Here is a 21214-nt window from a genome sequence, read left to right as displayed (position 1 = left end):
TTTATCTTGGTGTATTGCACTTTCTTATGGACTCCCCATCCTCTCAGAGAAGAGAAGAGAAGAACAAAACCAACAGCTTGCACAGGTAACAATGCCACTGGGCTCTGAGAAACTTGGAATCAATGATACCGTAGGTTAAAAGGTGGGGCTCTTAATATTTTTTGAGCTGGCTGCTTTCCTGCAGATGTTTAATTACCAGTCTGTGTAACAACCTCAGTGCGTAGGAGAGGGAAGTTTGCTGGCTGTTTATATATAGGAGTTTACCTTGCCAGTCTTGTTTGGGGTATGTTATTTTCAGTAGTGAAATGTATTTTTTTTTGCCACCAGTTCTCTGGGCATGGCTTGGTGTATGTGTGTGTGTGTGTGGGTCATCTAACTGGGTGGGCGTGGCCAACTTAAAAAAAAATTCAAAGCATTTTTACTACCTATTCACCCGAACCGGTAGTAAAAAATGGGGAAGCCAGATCCACCTAACAACTGTGTTGTTACTAGTTAAACTAGTAACTGTGTTACTAGTTTAGCAACCGCGGTGATTCACTTAACAACGGTGGCAGGGAAGGTTATCAAATGGAGCAAAGTTCACTTCACAACTGTCTCACTTAGCATCAGAAATTTTGGACTGCAATGCCATCGTAAGTCAAGGACCACCTGCCTATATGACCGTCAACTGACGGTCACAAGACGCGACGAAATCTCAACTCATAAAGAATCCCAAATAATCTCAGCAAATAAGAGCCACAATTAAACTGTTGACATTTTAGGCCAAGCCAATTCCAAAATTCATGGCAGGGTGGCATTCTGACAACACACATCAATAGATACCATGTTTTTCCAAAAATAAGACAGGGTCTTATTTTCTTTTGACCCCCAAAATAAGCATTTGGCTTTATTTCTGAGGAGGTCTTTTGAGATGCAGGAGGGGGCAAGCATGGTTGCCTTATGGCTGCTGCTGTGTTGCAATATTTTCTCGGAGGGCTTATTTTCAGGGGAGGGCTTATTTGAGCGCATTATCCAGGGAGGTCTTATTTTCAGGGAAACAGTATCTGTTGGCCATTTGTGACTTTTCCAGAGGGTTTCTAACAAACAAAGTCAATGGGGGAATCTGGATTCACTGAATGGTCATGTGATTTGCTTAATGACCATTTGCACACACACACACGCTCGTCGGGGAAACGCCCTGGAAAAGCCACATTTCCTGGTTCTAGCACACATTTGTGCCCAACGATCAGCTGGCCGGCATGCATGCACACACTGGTTTCCGGCATTGCAGCGTGTGCAAAGGACAGCTGATTGTCATGTGTACATGCGTGTCAGAAACGCACAAGACAGAAAGGCAAGGCTGCGTGTGCTGGGTGACATGGCTTTGCGTGGCACTTTCGGCACGCATGCCACAGGTTTGCCATCACGGACCTATAACAATATTCCTAAGAAAGTGCAAAAATGAATATGCCTTTACTATTCCACCAACCAAACATTTAATAGATTAAATACGGTGAAATTCACAAATTAGTGTGAAAATGATGTATTCGTTTTCAAACTTAAGCGCTTCTCTGTTTTTGTCAGGCGTATATCAATCAGTTTTATGAGCCAAAAGCTGATCCACAGCAGCGAGGATGGAAGACAAACAATTTATCCTTTGTGGATAAAATCAAACAAATGCAAGACTTTTTTAGATTGAATGTAACCGGAAAGGTGGATGCTGAGACCTTAGAAGTCATGCAGCAGCCACGATGTGGTATCCCAGATATTGGACAGTATGTCCTGGCTCTTCCTGGATGGAGAAAAATGAAGCTTACATACAGGTAAAAAAATTTTTTTTGATGATAGACCAAATAAATGAGATGACATCAAGAAATTGTTTGTGATATCCCCTGGGGTGGGCTTCAAAAATTTTAACAAGGAGTTCTCTGCCCAGTTGCCAGGTGGGTGTGGCCATGGTGGGTGTGGCCCAGTCAGCCTCCTGCACCATGGTGAGCAGGCTCCGGAGGCTTTCCTTGAGCCTCTGGGAGGGCAAAAATGCCCTCCTCCAGCTCCAGAAGCTGGAAACGGGCCAGTTTCCAACCTTCCCAAACTTCCGGTAGGCTCATTTTTTGCCCTTCCCGAGCTCTGTGCACACCAGTGGTGGGTTTCAAATTTTTTTAGAACCTATTCCGTAGGTGTGGCCTATTTTGTGGGCGTGGCTTAGCGGTCATGTGACCGGGTGGGAGTGACCAACTTGTAAATGTGATGAAACTCATTTAACAACGCTCTTGCTTAGCAACCAAAATTTTGGGCTCAATTGTGATCATAAGTTCTCTTCCTTTTTCTTTCTTTCTTTCTTCCTTCTTCCTTTTTCTTTCTTGTGTCTCTCTCTCCCTCTTTCTTTCCTTCCTTCCTTTCTTTCCTTCCTTTCTTGTGTCTCTCTCTCCCTCTTTCTTTCCTTCCTTTCTCTTCCTTTCTTCCTTCCTTCTTCTTTCTTTCTTGTGTCTCTCTCCCCCACTTACTTTCTTTCTTCATTCCTTCTTGTGTCTCTCTCTCCCTTTCTTTCTTTCCTTCCTTTCTCTTCCTCTTTCTTCCTTCCTTTCTCTTCCTTCCTTCTTTCTTTCTTTCTTGTCTCTCCCCCCCACTTATTCCCTCCCTCCCTCCCTTCCTTCCCTCCATCCTTCTTGTGTCTCTCTCCCCAACGTTCTTTCTTTCTTTCTCTTTTCTTCTTTCTCTTTCTTTCTCTCTTTCTCTTTCTATCTTTGTCTCTCTCTCTCTTTTTCTCTCTCTCTCCCTTCCTTCCTTTCTCTCTTACTCTTTCTTTCTTTCTCACTCTCCCCCCCCCCTCACACACACATACCTTCCAGTTGGCGAAAATTTCTGTTTTGCCAGCTGGGAGGCTGGCAAAGAAGCCTCATTTTGCCTGCCGCCCGTGGCACTTCACTTGCTGCAACTCGGACAATGGGGAGGTGGGAGTAGCGCTGTCCGGGTTTGAGGAACGGATGTTCCTTCTGCTCAGCTTACGCACTTGAAAAGACCCCGCGGTTCCACATCCACAGCTGATCCCTTCTTGGCCAAAAGGGCGCCTTTTCGGTCCCAGCTGGGCATCTGGAAGAGAGTGGCCGAAGTGGCTTCTCTCTCCTCCTCCTGCGCGCATCGGCTGCATCCAAAATGGGCCGTGTGTGGACTCCTGGGAGGGGAGGGGCAGAGTGGGCAGGGCCAGCCAAGAGTGGCATTTGGGGGTTCTCCAAACAGCACAGAATCTTAGCCAGAAGTTCTCCCGAACCCCTGGAAATCCCCAGCAGTCCACCCCTGCCTGAATTTAAGTCAACATGCCTCAGATAAGAATATACGTAGTACCTCCTCGGTTATATACAGAATAGATCTTAAACAACAGCATTTTTGTCATAAACTCGGCGCTTATAAGTTGAAAACTACTGAAAATTAATTATCACTCTTAGAACTTCATTTTAAACTGGAAAAACTAAACTTGGATATTTATCGTATCGACGTACAGTTTAGGACTTTTGATTGCATGGCTTCTTATGAAAGTTTGGGGAACTATAATTAGTATTTTTAAATATGATAGAAAAGAGAAATTATTAAGTACATGACTAGGTGGTGAGAATATTAATCCATTTAAATTGATTTGAATTAATAATTCAAAGTAATTGAAATGGAATATAAGGGTGCTTTTTCAAAAGACAACTGGAGAAAATGTTCCGCATTTTAAATTTTCTTAGAATTATGAATTACACCCCTGACATGAAGAGAGCTGATGTGGATGCCTCCATCAAGAAAGCTTTTGAAGTTTGGAGTAAAGTGACTCCTTTGACGTTCGTCAGGATTCACAGAGGGAGATCAGACATCAAGATTGAGTTTGCAACAAGAGGTAGCACCTTAAAACCTATGGCAGCTTTAAGTTTCTTTAAGCTCTTTTTTAATGAATTGTGAGTACAGTAATCTCAGATCATGTTGTCTTTCAGGGCATGGCCGCTGTCCACGGCAATTTGATGGACCCCTAGGTGTCCTTGGGCATGCTTTCCCTCCTGGTCATTACTTCCGTGGAAATGTCCATTTTGATGAGGATGAAACCTGGATAGGCAATTTTTATGGTAAGTAGTAATAAACCTTTCAGTTTTGAAGTGCAAGAGCTACTTTCACTGTAGCTGTAAACAATCCTCCAAGGAGGAGAACCCAGAATAATAGTTATTAAAATGAGTATCACTGCATTCTTGTGCATGGTTATCTGGCTTGAGTTCCAAGCATGAAACTTTCAATTAGAGGCAGTCCTTGCGTTGCGACTGTAATTGAGTTTACAAGTATGGTTGTAAGTCACGATGGTCATAAAATGAGTCACCAAGGGACTGGACTCAATTTTATTATCCTTTTTCAGGTGGCTGTTAAGCGAATGTGGTGAGCAATTGTGGTAGTCATTAAACAAATGGCATGTTCTTTACCTGAACGTTACAGTCCTTAGACCAACCTGTTGTTCACTATGAAAAGTAAATGCCAGCTTTGTGATGTTGTCAGTTGCAGTCAGGTGATCGCAGGGCACTGAAAACGGCTATGTGTAATTGTGAGTTGGTTGCTGAACATCCAAAATGCAGTCACGATTGCAGGAGCGGGTGGGCATAAGAACTTTGAAACTAGGTCATAAGTCCCATTTTGGGGTCCATCATAACTCAAATGGTTGCTAAGCAACTGGTCATGTTGAAGACTAAAGTAAAGGTCATATGCGAGAGATGCACAAGCGCATCTTCGTCTCTGCCGTCCTGTGTTAGTGATGTCAGGCTTCCCGCTAAAAAAAACAGAGCAAAAACGCAGTTGCGCAAGCGTACTAAGGAATTTCGGGGTGTGGCTTCCACCATTCCCAAGAAGCGTGACGTGAACTTGGATATCTTTCAGAATACAAATGTGCAGTTTCTCAGGAAACTTTAGCATAGATATACGTAAGAAACATATACCCCCACACAGTGATGCCCACCAATGTCATAAAGCAAATCCAATATCACTGGAAGCTTTTCTGTTATAGCTTTGTACAAAATCATACATTATAAATTACACTCATTTAAGCACCACTTGATTTAATTTATTAGTAAATAAAGAGTCTCGGTTCATTTATTTAACAAGACCAATGGATGCAAAATAACTGACTCCGAAACCATTCCTCTGTTGGTTTTATATATCTTATAATAATAATTAGATAAAGACCTTATGGCCATACATACAGTATTTGTAAACCATATAGAAACTAATTAAATAAAGAAATAGCCCAGCCCTTTGTTAGCTTATGATTGGGCACACAGGGCAAACTCAGAAAATGGATTAATCCAATAACCCCACAAAGCAACATTCAATATAAAAAAGATAAAGCAATATTGAAATCATAAAAGCAATATTGAATAAACAAAACAGTTAAATTAAAATGAAAAAAACAGCAATATTTGGTTAAATGTTGTACCACATATGTGCTAGTTGTTCCCGACTCTAGGGGGCAATGTTCATCTCTGTGTCAAAGCCGAAGAGCTAGCACTGTCTGAAGACATCTCTGTGGTCATGTGGCCAGCATGACTAAATGCCGAAGGGGCACGGAATGCTGCTACCTTCCCACCAAATGTGGTTCCTATTTTTCTACTTGCATTTTTACATGCTTTCGAACTGCTAGGTTGGCAGAAGCTGGGACAAGTAACGGGAGCTCACTCCGTTACGCAGAGCTACGGATTCGAACTGCCGACCTTTCTCATTGACAAGCTCAGCGTCTTAGCCACTGAGCCACCGCATCCTACCTGTCTATAAATTCAGTTATTATGGGATGATAAGCTTGGAGCAAATGTTTTCATCCAGGAGATTTCTGAGACTACGGCAGGTTTTACAGCTAACCAAGATAAATCACTAAGTAGGAATTCCATTAAAAGGAAAACAGGGAAGGGGAATCTCATCTCTAATTATTCTGATCATTTTCTGGCTTGCTCCTATCACTCAGAACTAGAATTACTTGAAAGTGTCATTATTTCTTCATTTATTTACAGAGGAAAGAAGGTCTAGAAATTACCCTGTTGCTCCAGCAGAAGATGTCAGGACTCCTGGCTTGAAAAAAGTCCCAAAGCTGAAGTCTTCTGCTGTTCCTCTCCCTTACTCCACCATTAGTAAGTTTAAAGATTCTCCACTTTAGTGGTGGGAATTCTTCCTTGTAGAAATGGGGGGAATATAATGACATTTTATCTACAGTTACGGCAGTGGGAACAGTCTGCATTAATGTCACTTATTTTTATATATAATTATACATCATCTATGGGAACGAGGTTCTTCTTGCATTTAAAAAATGAACAGCTATGGCTGACTGAAACTTTTTATAAGTTTTCTTTGCATGGAGTTCTTCAGCTTCCAATATAAATAGATAGTAGATGTTTGGATAGGGAATGGGTCTCTGTCGTAGAGATGGTACTCAGCCAGTTCGCACCGGTTCACCCAAACCAGTGGTGAAAATTTTGCCCAGTTCGGTGAACCTGTAGTGATGACTGGCTGGCCACGCCCCTGATCCGGTCTCCCTGTCTCTGGATGCTCACCCCACCCGCCTGGTCACCACTTGCTCAGCTCGATGCTTTGCATACTGGCTCTCAAAGAGGCGGCAGCTGGCCACTGAAAAATCCTCCAGTCGGTTAAAAAGCTGCTGCCATCACCGCCATTTTCTTTGCACATGCGCATCCCATTGCAAGTCCAAGCATGCGTGAAGAAAATGGCGGCAATGGCAGCAGCTTTTTCACCGACCAGAGGATTTTTCAGCAGCCTGCATCCAGCTACCACCTCTTTGAGAGTCGGTATGCAAAGCAACTCTCAAAGAGGCAGCGGACATTGGTGATCATGTTGGCGATCCTATTTTTATCAACAGCCGCACAAAAAAGTACTGCTGAGTTTTGTCCAAACTGGTCCCTTAGATTTTGAAGCCATGATGTTCTTCTTCTGCCTGGACCTTCTTTGCCTTCAGTCTTTCCCTGAGCGATTAAGTGAAGGATGCCGTATTTTTCTAGGTGTCGCATCACATGTCCAAATATTCTAACTTTCAAGCCTCAAATAGAACAATCATATGTGCATTTCCTTGAGACTGAATCCCAGTGAACCCAGTGGAACTTCATGTATGCATCTGCATTACATGTATAACCATGTTTTATTGACTTACTTTTTTATTATTTATTTAGAATTCAACTTGTTCCTTGTTGCTGCACATGAGATTGGGCACGTACTTGGCCTCGCACATTCTAATGATCCAAGAGCACTGATGTTCCCCAATTATAAACCCATTGACCCTGACGATTCTCCGCTTTCTGAAGATGACATTAATGCCATTCAGGCCATCTATGGTAAGAAAGCATGACTGCAGAATTCACACAAAAACCATGATTCAGTTTTTAACCTAACTTGCTTTAATCTGTTTGAAAGCATCTCCAATGTTTTTCCAGGCCCTTTTGACTACAGATACTCAAAATAACAGAGTAACAGAGTTGGAAGGGACTTTGGAGGTCTTCTAGTTCAACCCCCTGCCAGGCAGGAAACCCTATACTTATGATGGTGAACCTCTGGCACGTGTGCCACAGGTGGCATGCAGAAGCCTCTCTGCAGGCACGCGAGCTGTCACTCCAGCTCAGCTCCACTGCGCATGCGTGTGTGCCTCCCACCGGCCAGCTGATTTTTGGGTCTCTGCAGCGCCTGCGGGAGACATGCACATGGGGGAGAGGTGCACGGATGCGTGCGGGTGCCAGGGGGCTCACATGCATGCATGGAGGCGGGCCCAGGATGCTTAAGGGAAGCTTGCTAGGCCCAAACGGGCCACAGGGGTGTGGTGTTCACCCTTGCACATCATATTTGGTCCCAGGAGGCTTCAGGGAGGCCTGCTAGGCCAAAATGGGCCACAAGGGGTGGTGTCATGCATGCATGCACAGGGGGCAGGGCACGGGGGTTGTGCATGCATTGCATTATGGGTGTGGCCACATACGCATGCATTGTTGCATGCACATGTGCTTTTGGCACGCAATGACAAAAAGAGTAACCATCACTGCCCTGTACCATTTTAGATAGTTGTCCAATCTCTTCTTAAATGCTCTCTACATGGGGCTTCCCTTGAGATGCACTCGGAGACTACAGTTGGTCCAGAACGCGGCCGCGCGGGTGATTATGGGGAGGACTAGATACTCCCCTGTAACACCTCTCCTGCGCGAGCTGCACTGGCTTCCTGTGGTCTACCGTGGTCTACCGAGTGCGTTTCAAGGTTTTGATTATGATCTTTAAAGCGCTCCATGGCACAGGGCCTAGTTATATGCAGGATCGCATCCTGCCTCACACATCCCTACGACCAATTCGCTCACACAGAGAGGGACTTCTCCGGGTGCCGTCCGCCAAACAGTGCCGGGGGGCGACACCCAGGAGCAGAGCCTTCTCTGTGGTGGGCCCAGCCCTGTGGAATGACCTCCCCCGTGACATCAGGATTACTTCCGATCTCCGCTCCTTCCGTGTACAGCTGAAGACCCACCTCTTTCAATTATCTGGCCTGGCTCAATCGTAATTATTCTTATTCCTCCTAACTGGTTTTAAATTGTATTTTAAACGTTAAATTTTAATTCTATACGGGGTTTTTATAATTGGGGTATTTTAATGCGGGTTTTTTAACTGTCTATATGATGTAAATTGTTTACCTCCTCCGAGTTTGAGTCCGTGTTCGTGTATTTGTATGTATGTTTTGTATGTACGCCTATGTGTTTTTATATATTTTCTGTGTTTCATATGCCCCATTGTACGCCGCCCCGAGTCCTACTTGGAAAGGGAGCGGCTAATAAATTCAAACTTATTATTATTATTATTAAAAGCTTCCAGTCTTGAAGCATTCACAACTTCTAAAGGCAAGTTGTTCCACTGATTAATTGTTCTCCTTAGTTCTAGGTTAATTTCTCCTTAGTTCTAGGTTGCTTCTCTCCTGGATTAGTTTCCACCCATTGCTTCTTGTTCTACCCTCAGGTGCCTTGGAGAATAGTTTGACTCCCTCTTCTTTGTGGCAACCCCTGAGATATTGGAACACTGCTAGCGTGTCTCCCCTAGTCCTTCTTTTCATTAAACTAGGCATACTAGTCCTAGACTTATGTCCACAATTGAGTCCAAAATTTATGTTGCTTAACAAGACAGTTAAGTGAGTTTTGGCTCATTTTATGACCTTCCTTGCGGTAGGTGTTGAATGAATCACTGCAGCTGTTGAGTTAGTAACATGGCTGTGAAGTGAATCTGATTTCCCCATTGAATTTGGTTGTCAGAAAATCGCAAAAGGTGATTGTGTGTCCCTGGGGCAATGCAACCCTCAGGCAAACAGATAGTAAAGTTTCCTAGTTCAACAATCCTTTCTTACATCAGACTACCTCCCAAGCATGTCAGATGGTGCACAAGACTCCTTTAACTTTCGTTGGTGATTAGAATTTGCCACAGCAGTTATTTTAGTGAGAACCAACTGCAACAATTCCATCGTGGCACTTAAGGGTCATTTACATTGCTCCAGCAAGAAATCTGGAAGAGCTGCTTGAAGGAAAAGATTCAGGTTGCAGGCAATGCTCCGGGATCTCTGGGATCACTCCAGGATCTCTTGGATCCCTCCAGGATCTCTTCTGTAACATGCCAGACCTGCCTATTTTATTGCTTGCAAAAGGAACAGAAATATGATTACTTTCAAATATCCCTTGCAAAATATAATACACTCTGTTATGGGTATATCACAATGTGGTTTATTTGCCTTTGACTTGGCATCTTGTACAGTGGTGGGTTCAGGATCCCGTCACAACCAGTACGCTGCGATGTGGCCGGGTGTCCACCAGCTGCACATGCGCTGCGCATGCATGTGCACCCACCACCTGCTGGGCAGAGCATCGCACAGGAGCAGTACGCTCCGTGCCCATGCATAAATGGCCCGGTTGTGTCAAATATAGGTAAGGAGGGCAGGCGGGCCCTCCGTAGCACCATACCGGTACATGGTGCTCCCAGCAGGCACCAGTATGCCTGTACTGGGCGTACCGGTCCACTGATCTTGTGTGAACTCAGTTTATTATTGTTTATTCAAAAGAAGGAAAGATAGGAAGAAAGTAAGGAAGGAAAAATCAGGAAAGAGGGGAAGAAAGAAGAATGAAGAGAGAAGGAAAAAGAAGAGGAGGGAGGTAGGGAGGAAGAAAAAAAGGAAGGAATGAAGGAATGAAGGAAGGAAGGAAGGAAGGAAGGAAGGAAGGAAGGAAGGAAGGAAGGAAGGAAGGATATTAATATGAGAGTGCAATATCTTACACATATTGCATAGTTCACTTCATTTGTCCACAATCTCCAAATAGATCTCTTTCCACTCTGAGAATAAGCGTTATGATTAATCATATTCCATCTGATTATTTTAGGACCATCACAAAATCCTTCAAATGAACCCGTGAAGCCAACGCTCCCAAAAGCTTGTGATCCTAAGCTAAATTTCGATGCCATCACTACTTTCCGAAGAGAAGTGATATTTTTCAAGGGAAGGTAAAGAGGATTTGCTTACTATAAAACGAGAAAGACAGAACAGCGGCATAGTACATATATGGCATGTTGAGTAGCTTGACATTGAAAAGAAAATCTTTTCCACTCTCTACCCCCATCTAGTGTCCATTTGTTGCCTTGTCGTCGTTGTCCGGAAACCTGCTTTTTCTTTTTGGTTTTTCCTTGAAGACATTTGGATTCTCATCTAAGGAGATTCTTCAGTTCTGAAGGGAAGGATGCTTCTTGGATGAGAAGTAAAACATCTTCAAGGAAAAACGAAGAAAGTCCAGTTATCTCTGGGAAAAGCACCTTTGGGAGAGCCATGACCTGGATGACTGAGAATTTCCATAGACATTTTGCCTCATCATACTTTTCTGACTCCATTGCAGAAAGTTAGCGCTTTCGATCCATTAGAACTTAACTATAATAACAACTATATAACTATATAACTTAACTATATACTTCACGATTCCTTTACTCACTATAAACCTTATGAATAGCACCAGGATTATTTTCCTCCAAATTGCACATGGATTGGAATTTAGAGGAAACCAAACAAGGTAGGATTTGTGTCGAATAATACCACTAGATTACAGAATTATAGGGTTCTAGCTCAAAATGATTCTTATTTTCTTAGTCCATGAAGCCTGAAATCTTACTAGGATGAATTTCCAGAAAACATAGTGGGCCTTACTTCTGAGTAAATATACAAGCCATTGTCCCAAAAGTGCTTTTTTTCAAGAGGCAACTGGACTTTCTGGTTTTCCTTTGAAGACATTTCGCTTCTCATCCAAGAAGCTTCTTCAGCTCTGACTGGAGGGTGTGGAATGGAAAGGTTTATATTCTTTGCAAGGGGGCGCAATTCTCAGCAGTTAAAGACACTGAGCTCATTGGCTGGAGAGCTGACAGCTCCAGGTTTGAGACCTGAGTGTCGCTCTGAAGGGACGAGGGGCAATGGAAGGATCCACCATCCAGTCAGAACTGAAGAAGCTTCTTGGATGAGAAGCAAAATGTCTTCAAAGAAAAACCAGAAAGTCCTGTTGTCTCTTGAAAAAGCATATTTGGGACAACCATGACCTGGATGGCTGAGACTCTCCATAGCCATATATACAAGCCATGCACCAAAAAAGTTCCTATGTTCAGCTTTTCCCCATAATTGTATCCTTCTGACTATGTTAGGCTGATTTCTATGTTTTTCTGGTAAACTGATTTACAATAGAACCAGTTGTCTGTTTTAGTTCCCGGAACAATTATTTTTAGTAATAGGAAATGCACCATCCTATTTATTGCAGGAACATCTGGAGAGTGTATCCTACTGGCTCTGAAGTGGACATGGAACCAATTTCTACTTTGTCCCCTCTCCTGCCATCTGGAATCCAGGCAGCTTATGAAAATATGAACGATCAGGTTTTTTTCTTTAAAGGTAAGATACTAAGGTTTCTATCATTTGAATTAGAAGCCTAGGAATGAGCAACCTGCCTTGCTAGAGTGATATATATGACTCCTGGGCTAATTTCAAAAGTGCTCTACAAACAGAATAGCAACGTTTGTGGCAACCAGCTGTTGGAAAAGAGGAAACAAGATGTAAATTTTTAAAAAAGGAATAGGTTGTATATTTGGGAAAACAGAGTACATACATATATACAACGGGGATTATTTAATTAACTTTGAAAACTTTTGGCTTTCTTTCCGCCTATGTCTTTCAACAGGTAATAAATTCTGGATGATTAGTAGGCTTCAAATGCAGCCTGGCTATCCCCAACCTATTGACAAGATGGGATTCCCAACAACCATTGCGAAAATCGATGCTGCTGTTTTTGATAAAGATACTAGAAAAACCTATTTCTTTGCTGGTAACCAATACTGGAGGTAAGGTTTCCTGAACCCCTTTTAAATATAATAAGGATCGTAGTGAGCCATAGGGAGAAAAGACAGAGTGGAATATTAAAGTGATCTTCGAATGTTTTTTTTAAAAAAATATTTTTATGGGAAGTTTTAATAACAAAAGTAAAAGAAAATGTGGAGTTAACTCAAAAAGAAGGGAAAGTAAAGTTAAAAAAAAAGATTTTAAAAGCACACTAGGTTCATCAAACAAACCAACTTTATATTTCTTTCTTTTGCTTCTAACAATCTTAACCTTTAGATCCATGATCATCAAATACACAGCAGACATCATACAGACTTAAGGACATTCTAGCTGAACACTAGAAAAACCTTCCTAGCAGTAAATTTGGCAAGAAAAACTCCATTAAAAAAACATCTTTATAAGTCTTAGCAAATTGTGTGATTCTATTTGCTCGTGTCTGTTTCTGTATTCATATGTATACCCCCACACCCATGTATATGTGTACAAACACACACATACCAGGGGTGGGTTTCAATTTTTTTTAGAATCTCTTCTGTAGGTGTGGCCTGCTTTGTGGGAGGGGCTTGCTGGCCATGTGACTGTGTGGGAGTGGCTTGCCAGCCATGTGATTGGGTGGGAGTGGCCAACTTGTAAAATGTGGTGAAGCTCACTTAACAATGCTCTTGCTTAGCAACCAAAATGTTGGCTCAGGAACTCTGGCATTTGAAGCATTCAAGTCTTAAAGCTGTCAAGTTACAAGACCCTTGCACCACTAACCCTTTAGAAAAAAAAACCCAGGGGTGTTCAAACTTGACAGCTTTAAGACTTGTGGACTTCAACTCCCAGAATTCCTCCTCCAGTTATATTGGCTCAGGAACTCTGGCATTGAAGTATGCAAGACTTAAAGCTGTCAAGTTACAAGACCCTTGCACCTCTAACCCTTTAGAAAAAAAACCAGGGGTGTTCAAACTTGACAGCTTTAAGACTTGTGGACTTCAACTCCCAGAATTCCTCCTCTCGCTCTTCACCTTGATGATGTGCGGACGGGCGGGGGGAGGGAGCTGGAACCGGTTCTAAATGGCACTGTGGATTTGTGGAACTTCTTCTATAGAAGAGGTTAGAACTGGCAGGAACCCACCCCTGACACATACATACATTAAACATATACACACATACATATATATCCATGTTTCTCCAAAAATAAGACCTGTCTTATAATTTTTTGCCACCACAAAAGGCACCAGGTCTTATTTTTGGGAATGCCATCCACTGACTAACCTCACTTGTGCGCGTCATCTCCCAGCCTCCTTTTCACTGTCAGAGGCCTTTAGAAATTTCTTCAGCTTCAGATAGTTGCAACCAGGCCTCCCACATAGCAGCCCATTTCTCCTGCAGCCAGCAAGGCTGTTCCGAAGGCCTCTGTAACCAATAACAGAGCTCCGGATTGATCAGTTACTAAACAAACTTTACAACGTTACTAAGTTGAGGGCTTTCTGAATTGTATTGTTCTCCATTGGATTCTGTTTGCTTGTATCTATTTCCTCTTTCCCCACATCACTTATTACACCAACAGCTATTCTCACTATCTTTCATTAGGAGCATGGGCTGAATTCACACCAGGAACATCTTGCACTTAATCTGCCCCTTGAATTGCATTTTTCAGGTATGATGAAAATACTCGGTCCATGGATGAGGGTTATCCAAGGAATATAAGCGATGATTTTCCTGAAATTGATGAGAAGATTGATGCTGCCTTCCAGCTCAATGGTAAGGAAAAAATGTATTTTCTAATCAGGATCTAAAATATGGATCATGAACCTGCTCATAGACATAGGAACTTGTCTACTATCATTATTTATTTGTATGTCACTTCCCCATGGCAGTGGTACTTAAAAGCATTAGAAAAACTATACTGCATCACAAGACAACTCACTTATATTACCTTCATAAAGAAAAACTGGTTAACAACAAACCTTAAACAGTTTCACTAATCTGAATAATAATATACATTATCCGGCGGTCTTCTGTAGTCAGTATTAAGGACTGAAAACCCAAATGCAGAAATGTTATCCAGACTCAAATTAAAAGGGCTTTGAATTAAGTTCATAGATTTGAATGAAACTTGCAAAGATTTATGCCAAATGTGCTTTTTCAAAAGGCACCTGGATTTCCTGGTTTTTCTTTGAAGACATTTTGCTTCTCATCCAAGAAGCTTCTTCAGCTCTAACTGGATGGTGGGGAATGGAAGGATTTATACTCCTTGCAGACACCTGGTCATTTGCATTCTTTTAGCAAGTCGTTAAGGTCACCTGGAGGTTTATTTGTGTCATCCACCATTTCGGAGTGATGGAAATGGGTGTGGAGCCTTCTTGGAACCGTTGAAAGGACTGTGTTATAGATGGGAGATATGTTGGGAGTATACTCCTAGTGTTGAGTAGGCAATATATATCTATATACAATAACAAATGTTGCTTTAAATGGGTGAATGTATTGTCTTTTAAATTCGGTTTGTTTTTTTGGATATGGATTTAATTTTTTTTAACTTTTGGGATGTGTGTTTTTTAATGTTGTACGCCACCCTGAGTCCTTTTGGAGAAGGGCAGCATATAAATCCAAATTAGCAAACAAACAAACAATGTATTTACCAGCTGTAATTAATTTTACAATAAGAGGGAGTCAGGAGAGCTCATTCTCTCTCTCTCTCTGCTTGTCCTATGCTTGATAACTACTTGCTCGCTTGATGACTGGAACGTGAACTGCGACTGTAAGCAATTGTTTGTTCTTTGAATTGTGTTTGGACATATATCTACTATCACTGCTTGTGAAGCAATTATTAGTAGTAAAGCTACTTGTTTTTACTAGCAGTGTCTGAAACTCTATTCATGTGTTTTTTCTACTAGCAACGTTCTTTCTCTTTAGCTGTACATTCCGCTGCACTATTTTCTGTCTCCTAATGGAGATACCCCTAACAAGATAGATGTGTCGTATCCCTCCCCCTCTCTTGAGAGTGGGCTGTTCAATTTTGACTTAGATGGCCTCTTTGACCTCTCTTTCAAACCAGAGGTCCTCTCTGTCCAAAATGTGGACTTTGCTGCCTTCAAAGGAGTGGCTTCTGTCTTTTAAATGCATCTAGACTGTTGCATCTAAACCTGATGTGTTTATTCTCCTGTGTTGTGCCACAAAAAACCAGAAAGTCCAGTTTCCTCTTGAAAAAGTACCTTTGAGTCAGCCATAACCTAGATTAGGGATCACCAACCTTTTGAACCTCAGGGACCACTAAATTCATAATTTTAAATCCCACGGACCAATCTACAAGCCTTTTGTCTATCATACCTTCAATGGCATTTACAAATTGTTGGGGGGGGGTGTCCCTTGGTATTCTTTGATCTTGGTTATTTTCTTGCAGACATTTTATTACCCAATTAGGTAACATCATCAATGCCAGTGGGTCAATTCAACAGTACAATCCTAAGCCACAAATATTCTCCGCTATTGGTTTATACGTTTACAAAACTTGCCTTCTGCCATCCATGGTTGCTTTTTTTTAAGGGATGGCACTGTTTTGATATTATGTCTATCATCTGACATTTAAAAAAAATCAATTGGCTGACAAATATGCCAAATCCAGTCTGAACATCTGGCTGACTGCGTAATGAAAAATGAAAAATAAATAATTAAAATAATAATAAGTCAATGAAAAAGGAAACACAAACAAAAAACTCAAAGGGCAGTATGTTTTTCTGTCATCGGTTTTCTATGTTTCTATCATTTTTCTCTATAACATGGTATCTTTCCTTTTAGGTTTCTTCTATTTTTTCCATGGGTCCAGGCAGTGGGAGTTTGATCCGAAGACTCAAAGGGTGATTCGTGTAATGAAGAGCAACAGCTGGATTAATTGCTAGAAATTCTCTTAAAACACAACTCCTGTAAGAGGAAAATAGTATACAGATGATTCTGTTAAAGCATTAAAACTGTGTATCATAGAGAATACATTTGGGAAGCAAAGATCCAGAGGACCACTAGATGGCAGTAAACAAATATTGAAAATTAGCTTTTTGCTGTCCATAGGATGGTTGCAAAAACAGTTATGTGCTCCTACTTTTGTTACAAAGTGTGATCTCTTTTTAAATGTCTGTATTTACTCAATGCGTATAAAGCTTTAACAAGAATTTTAGCTGCTTGTAAACAGTGACTGCATTTTCTCCTGTGACCCGGGCACTAATAGTCTGCATGTTTGCCCCCAAATAAGATTCACTACGTTCAGAAAAATGCATTGGCTGGGGAATATGTGCACAATTGTCAATTTAATGCGATGCATTTTGAAATAGATTTGCAATTTTAAAAACTATTTGCTTTTAAAATGTATTTTTAGTTGATGTACCATAAGACAAGACAGTGATTTTAATAAAAACAAAGCATTGTATTAGAAGAGGTTTTTCACATTAAATACGAGATACACTTAGAAAACCATTACTGAATGAAAGTAAAGATGGGTTGAAGGTCCTGAATAGTAAATAAACAGGCGCATCAGCAAATTTCAGTCAGGAAAATCTGTTTTTAATTCTTGTTGTTTGTGAACTAGTTAAAGAAATGTCATGATTTGCAATCAGCATAAAGTAATTGTCTCTTTATTTCTAAACAGTTTAAAACTGTGCTTGCAAATTGTTTTGCACCATTGTTTACTTTGGCTAAGTACATAAGACACCCTCCTCCTCCATCATCATCGCCATCTCTACCATCATTATCAAATGTGTGTGTGTGTGTGTGTGTGTGGCTGGCTGGCTGGCTGGCTGGCTGGCTGGCTGGCTGGCTGGCTGGCTGGCTGGCTGGCTGGCTGTCTTCATTTGGAAAAATTGAAAAAGTGAAAAGAAAAGCAACTAAGATGATTAAAGGCCTGGGGGTTAAAACATGTGAAGAACGGTTGCAGGATTTGGGTTGGGCTAGTCTAGAGAAAAGAAGGACTAGGCAAGACATGATAGCAATATTCCAGTATTTGAGAAGCTGCCACAAAGAGGAGGGGGGCAATTTATTTTACAAAGCACTTGAAGGCAGGACAAGAAACAATGGATGGAAACTAACGAAGGAGAGAAGCCTGAGGGGCCCAGGGCTGCTTTGCCCTGCTTCTCCCCCCATTCCTCCAAGGCCAACGAAGCCGCCCCTTCAATCCCTCCAAGGTATTTCAGCTTCAGCTTCACTATCTGTCCTTCCAATGGACAGTCAGGGTTGATTTCCTTTAGGATTAATTGATTTGATCTCCTTGCAGTCCAAGGGACTCTCAAGAGTCTTCTCCAATGCCACAATTGGAAAGCATCAGTTCTTCGACACTCCACTTTCCTTATGGTCCAAATCTCACAGCCATTACTAAGTGGGGAAACCATAGCTTTGACTATACAGATCTTTGTCAGCAAGGTGATGTCTCTGCTTTTTAATATGCTGTCTACATTGGTCATAGCTTTCCTCCCCAGGAGCATGTGTCTTGTAATTTCATGGCTACTGTCACCGTCTGCAGAGATTTTGGAACCCAAGAAAATAAAATCTGTCACTCCATTTCTTGCCAGGAAGTGATCAGATGGGATCAGTGGTGGGTTGCTCTTACCTTCACTACTGGTACGCTGCTCATAGTCCATTTGTGCACGCACCGGACTTGTGCTGTGCATGCACCTGACATGCGCTGTGTACACATGCACACTCCACTACCCCTGCAACACCCAGCTACTCGGCGGAGGTTGCACAGGCGCCACATGCTGTGTGTGCATGCGCAATTGGCCCGGTTGCCTTAAAAACTGGTATGGAACATGGGCAGGTGGGCCAAACGAGCCACTGTACCGATACGGTGGCTGCTGCTCCCGACTATTACCGGTACAGCTGTACTGGCCAGAACCCACCACTGGACAGGATGCCATAGTATCAGTTCTTGTTGTTTTTTTAATGATATTGAAAGTAGGAACTCTCAAATATTTAGTTGGTCTGTTTTCAATACATTTTCAGCTCCATGACAGAAGTATGCATGGTCATTTCAATGAAGAATATTTTAAATGTATAAAAGGACATCACAATATTAAGTTGATTTTCTCTCCATTTTCTGATAGGTTCTATTTGCTGCTTCAGGACGTCAGCACATTTTTTTCCCCTAACACGTGTGTTTTTGTGCCCATGCATCTGTTTCCACAGCATTGTCAGATCAATTTGCATCACTTAACTTTTCTTTTTGCTGCTTCACTTGTCACTTTTGTGACCGCTCGTGCATGTTTAGAAAAATCCTTTTGGAACAGATCGCAAAATACTTGAAGAAGGAGGAAATCTCATCAGCTACTAATTTAAACGTTCTGCCATTCGCTCATCGCTTCATGGATGAACTTTGAACTAAGCCACTTCTGCACGAATAGCGAACAGATGTTATGACGGAACTGATGACCAGGGGAGCATTTTAATATGTAAAAGAATTAAAACAACAGATTTACGTTCAGGGAGCACAGACATACAATATCTTGTTATTTTCCACAAGATGCCTCTTCAGATCTGGGAACAGTATGTCAATCCTCTTGTGCCCTCTAGTGGATTTAGGGCTTTCTTATATTTCCACTCTCTGGACCATTCCTGACATTCTATGAAGACTTAGAAAATCTACTTTTCTATTTATAATCATGAGAATAGCTGGGAATTGTAACCAGGTCTACATCTCGACCAAAATTAGGTTGGGGGGGTTGGGTTTCAAAAGCACAATGACTATATATGTATACTTTTTTGTTCTATATTTTTAAAAAAAGAAGGAGCAAGATACGTGTTAAAATTAAATATGTATATTGAAAAGGAATTACAAATACCATCAACATAAAATGGAGCTTGCTCAGAAGCTGAAATACACCAAGTAAATGAGATGAAGAGTGGGAAGTAGAGGAGGAAGGTAAGGGAAGAAGAGAGGGATAGGAGAGAGGGCAAGGGGGAGAAGAAGAGGAGAGAAAGGAGGAGTGGAAAGGGGAGAGAGGAGAAGGAGAGAGGAAGGGGAAGTTGAGAAGGGAAGGATGACAGAGGGAAGAAAGGAGACAGGAAGGGAGAGCAGAGAGGGAGAAGAAAGTGATGGTTAAGGTACAAATATGGTGTATGGAGAGCAGAAGAGCCAATAATTATTTTTGGGAGTTGATGGTAAGATGAATTGATGTAAGCATTTAATAATACAATACGATGTTGGCTAAGTAATAGTATACATGTGATTATAAGTTATGAAAGTGAAAAATAAAAAACTTTATAAAAAAGAAAATCTACTTTTCTCATTCTTTCTTTGAAGTCCGGTTCCAAAAGGCTACGCTCAACTCATTTGACTTTGACTTTGCTTGTCACGACATCACAAAAAAATGATCACACAAATACATGCCAGTTGCCCAACGTCCAGATTTTGATCACGGGTTGCTGCAATCATTATGTGAAAAATGGTCACATGTCACATTTTTTTAGTTCTGTTGTAACTTGGAACGGTCACAAAACAAATGGTGGTGGACTACCTGTATAGTGTTTTGTCCTGAGATAACATATTGTGTAATGTTCAAAGAGAGAAACACATAAAGCCATTATCAATAAACTTGATAACATTTCCAATTATTGAAACATTTACTTTTGGGTTTTATACAGAGGTGAGTTGCTCCCGGTATGGCCCGGATTGGGTGAACTGGTAGTAGCAGTGGCAGAAGGCTCCACCCACCTCCTCGGACATTCCTGCGCATGCACAGAAGCATCGTGCACGCACCCAAACTGGTAGTAAAAAAATTGGCTCCCGAACACTGGTGTTATACCCAGTGTATGTGTGTTTAGTTTTTGTTATGTATGCAAACAAAATATAGAGTCATATGACTCTGACTTATAGTGCATTACTATTTCACAACATTTTATGTGTGCGGAAATGGGGGTTCATTGAACAAAAGTAAGCTCCATTAGGATTGGTATGTATGCCATAAGGAAAGTCAGAGGAGAGAGTTCTCAAATTTGATGAAACTGGTCTTCAGCTCAGTTCCCATCTTAGTATACATTTCCTGGCAAAATACATGGGAAAATCCCATTCGGGAAAATTCTACTTAGGATTAGGGTTAGTTCTCCATGAATTCGCAGAGCAATACAGACATCGGCTTTAGATTTGAAATGCGTCGATATAAATAGGAGGGGGCACGCCTTTTGAACTGGCCTTGTGCACGTTTCCTGGCAAAATATATGGAAAATCCAGTTGGGAAAAATTCTACTTAGGTTTAGGGTTAGCTCTCCAAGGATGCGCAGAGAAAAATGGACATAACCATTTAATTCAGAGCCCGTCTGCATGGTTAGGAGGGGACACGCCTTTTGAGCTGGCCTTGTGTATGTTTCCTGGCAAAATGTACGGAAAATCCCATTGGGAAAAATTCTACTTAGGGTTAGGGTTAGCTCTCCAAGGATGCGCAGAGAAAAATGGACATTACCATTTGACTCAGAGCCCGTCTGCATGGTTAGGAGGGGACACGCCTTTTGAGCTGGCCTTGTGTACGTTTCCTGGCAAAATGTACGGAAAATCCCATTGGGAAAAATTCTACTTAGGGTTAGGGTTAGCTCTCCAAGGATGCGCAGAGAAAAATGGACATTACCATTTGATTCACAGCCCGTCTGCATGGTTAGGAGGGGACACGCCTTTTGAGCTGGCCTTGTGTACGTTTCCTGGCAAAATGTACGGAAAATCCCATTGGGAAAAATTCTACTTAGGGTTAGGGTTAGCTCTCCAAGAATGCACAGAGAAAAATGGACATTACCATTTGATTCAGAGCCCGTCTGCATGGTTAGGAGGGGACACGCCTTTTGAGCTGGCCTTGTGTACGTTTCCTGGCAAAATGTACGGAAAATCCCATTGGGAAAAATTCTACT

At 41.8% G+C, this 21214-nt stretch overlaps 1 protein-coding gene across 1 annotated transcript in view; it reads left to right on the top strand.

Annotated features, from left to right (window-relative positions):
* The window catches only part of LOC309391710 (uncharacterized protein), a 43086-nt gene extending 26157 nt beyond the window's left edge, over window positions 1–16929 (top strand). The window contains exons 11-20 of the mRNA XM_081952374.1: window positions 1564–1802; window positions 3705–3853; window positions 3948–4076; window positions 5994–6110; window positions 7161–7322; window positions 10374–10494; window positions 11784–11914; window positions 12201–12360; window positions 14001–14104; window positions 16139–16929. Coding sequence (XP_081808500.1) covers window positions 1564–1802; window positions 3705–3853; window positions 3948–4076; window positions 5994–6110; window positions 7161–7322; window positions 10374–10494; window positions 11784–11914; window positions 12201–12360; window positions 14001–14104; window positions 16139–16239 — 1413 coding nt within the window. The 3' untranslated portion in view covers window positions 16240–16929. The remainder of the gene's footprint in view (window positions 1–1563; window positions 1803–3704; window positions 3854–3947; window positions 4077–5993; window positions 6111–7160; window positions 7323–10373; window positions 10495–11783; window positions 11915–12200; window positions 12361–14000; window positions 14105–16138) is intronic.
* Window positions 16930–21214: the final 4285 nt, after the last annotated feature.

This window comes from Natrix helvetica (genome assembly GCF_964273705.1).
Source record: "Natrix helvetica genome assembly, chromosome: 4".
Classification (NCBI taxonomy): domain Eukaryota; kingdom Metazoa; phylum Chordata; class Lepidosauria; order Squamata; family Natricidae; genus Natrix; species Natrix helvetica.
The sequence above is the reverse complement of the archived record's forward strand: the minus strand, read 5'-3'. Positions and strand labels throughout refer to the sequence as shown.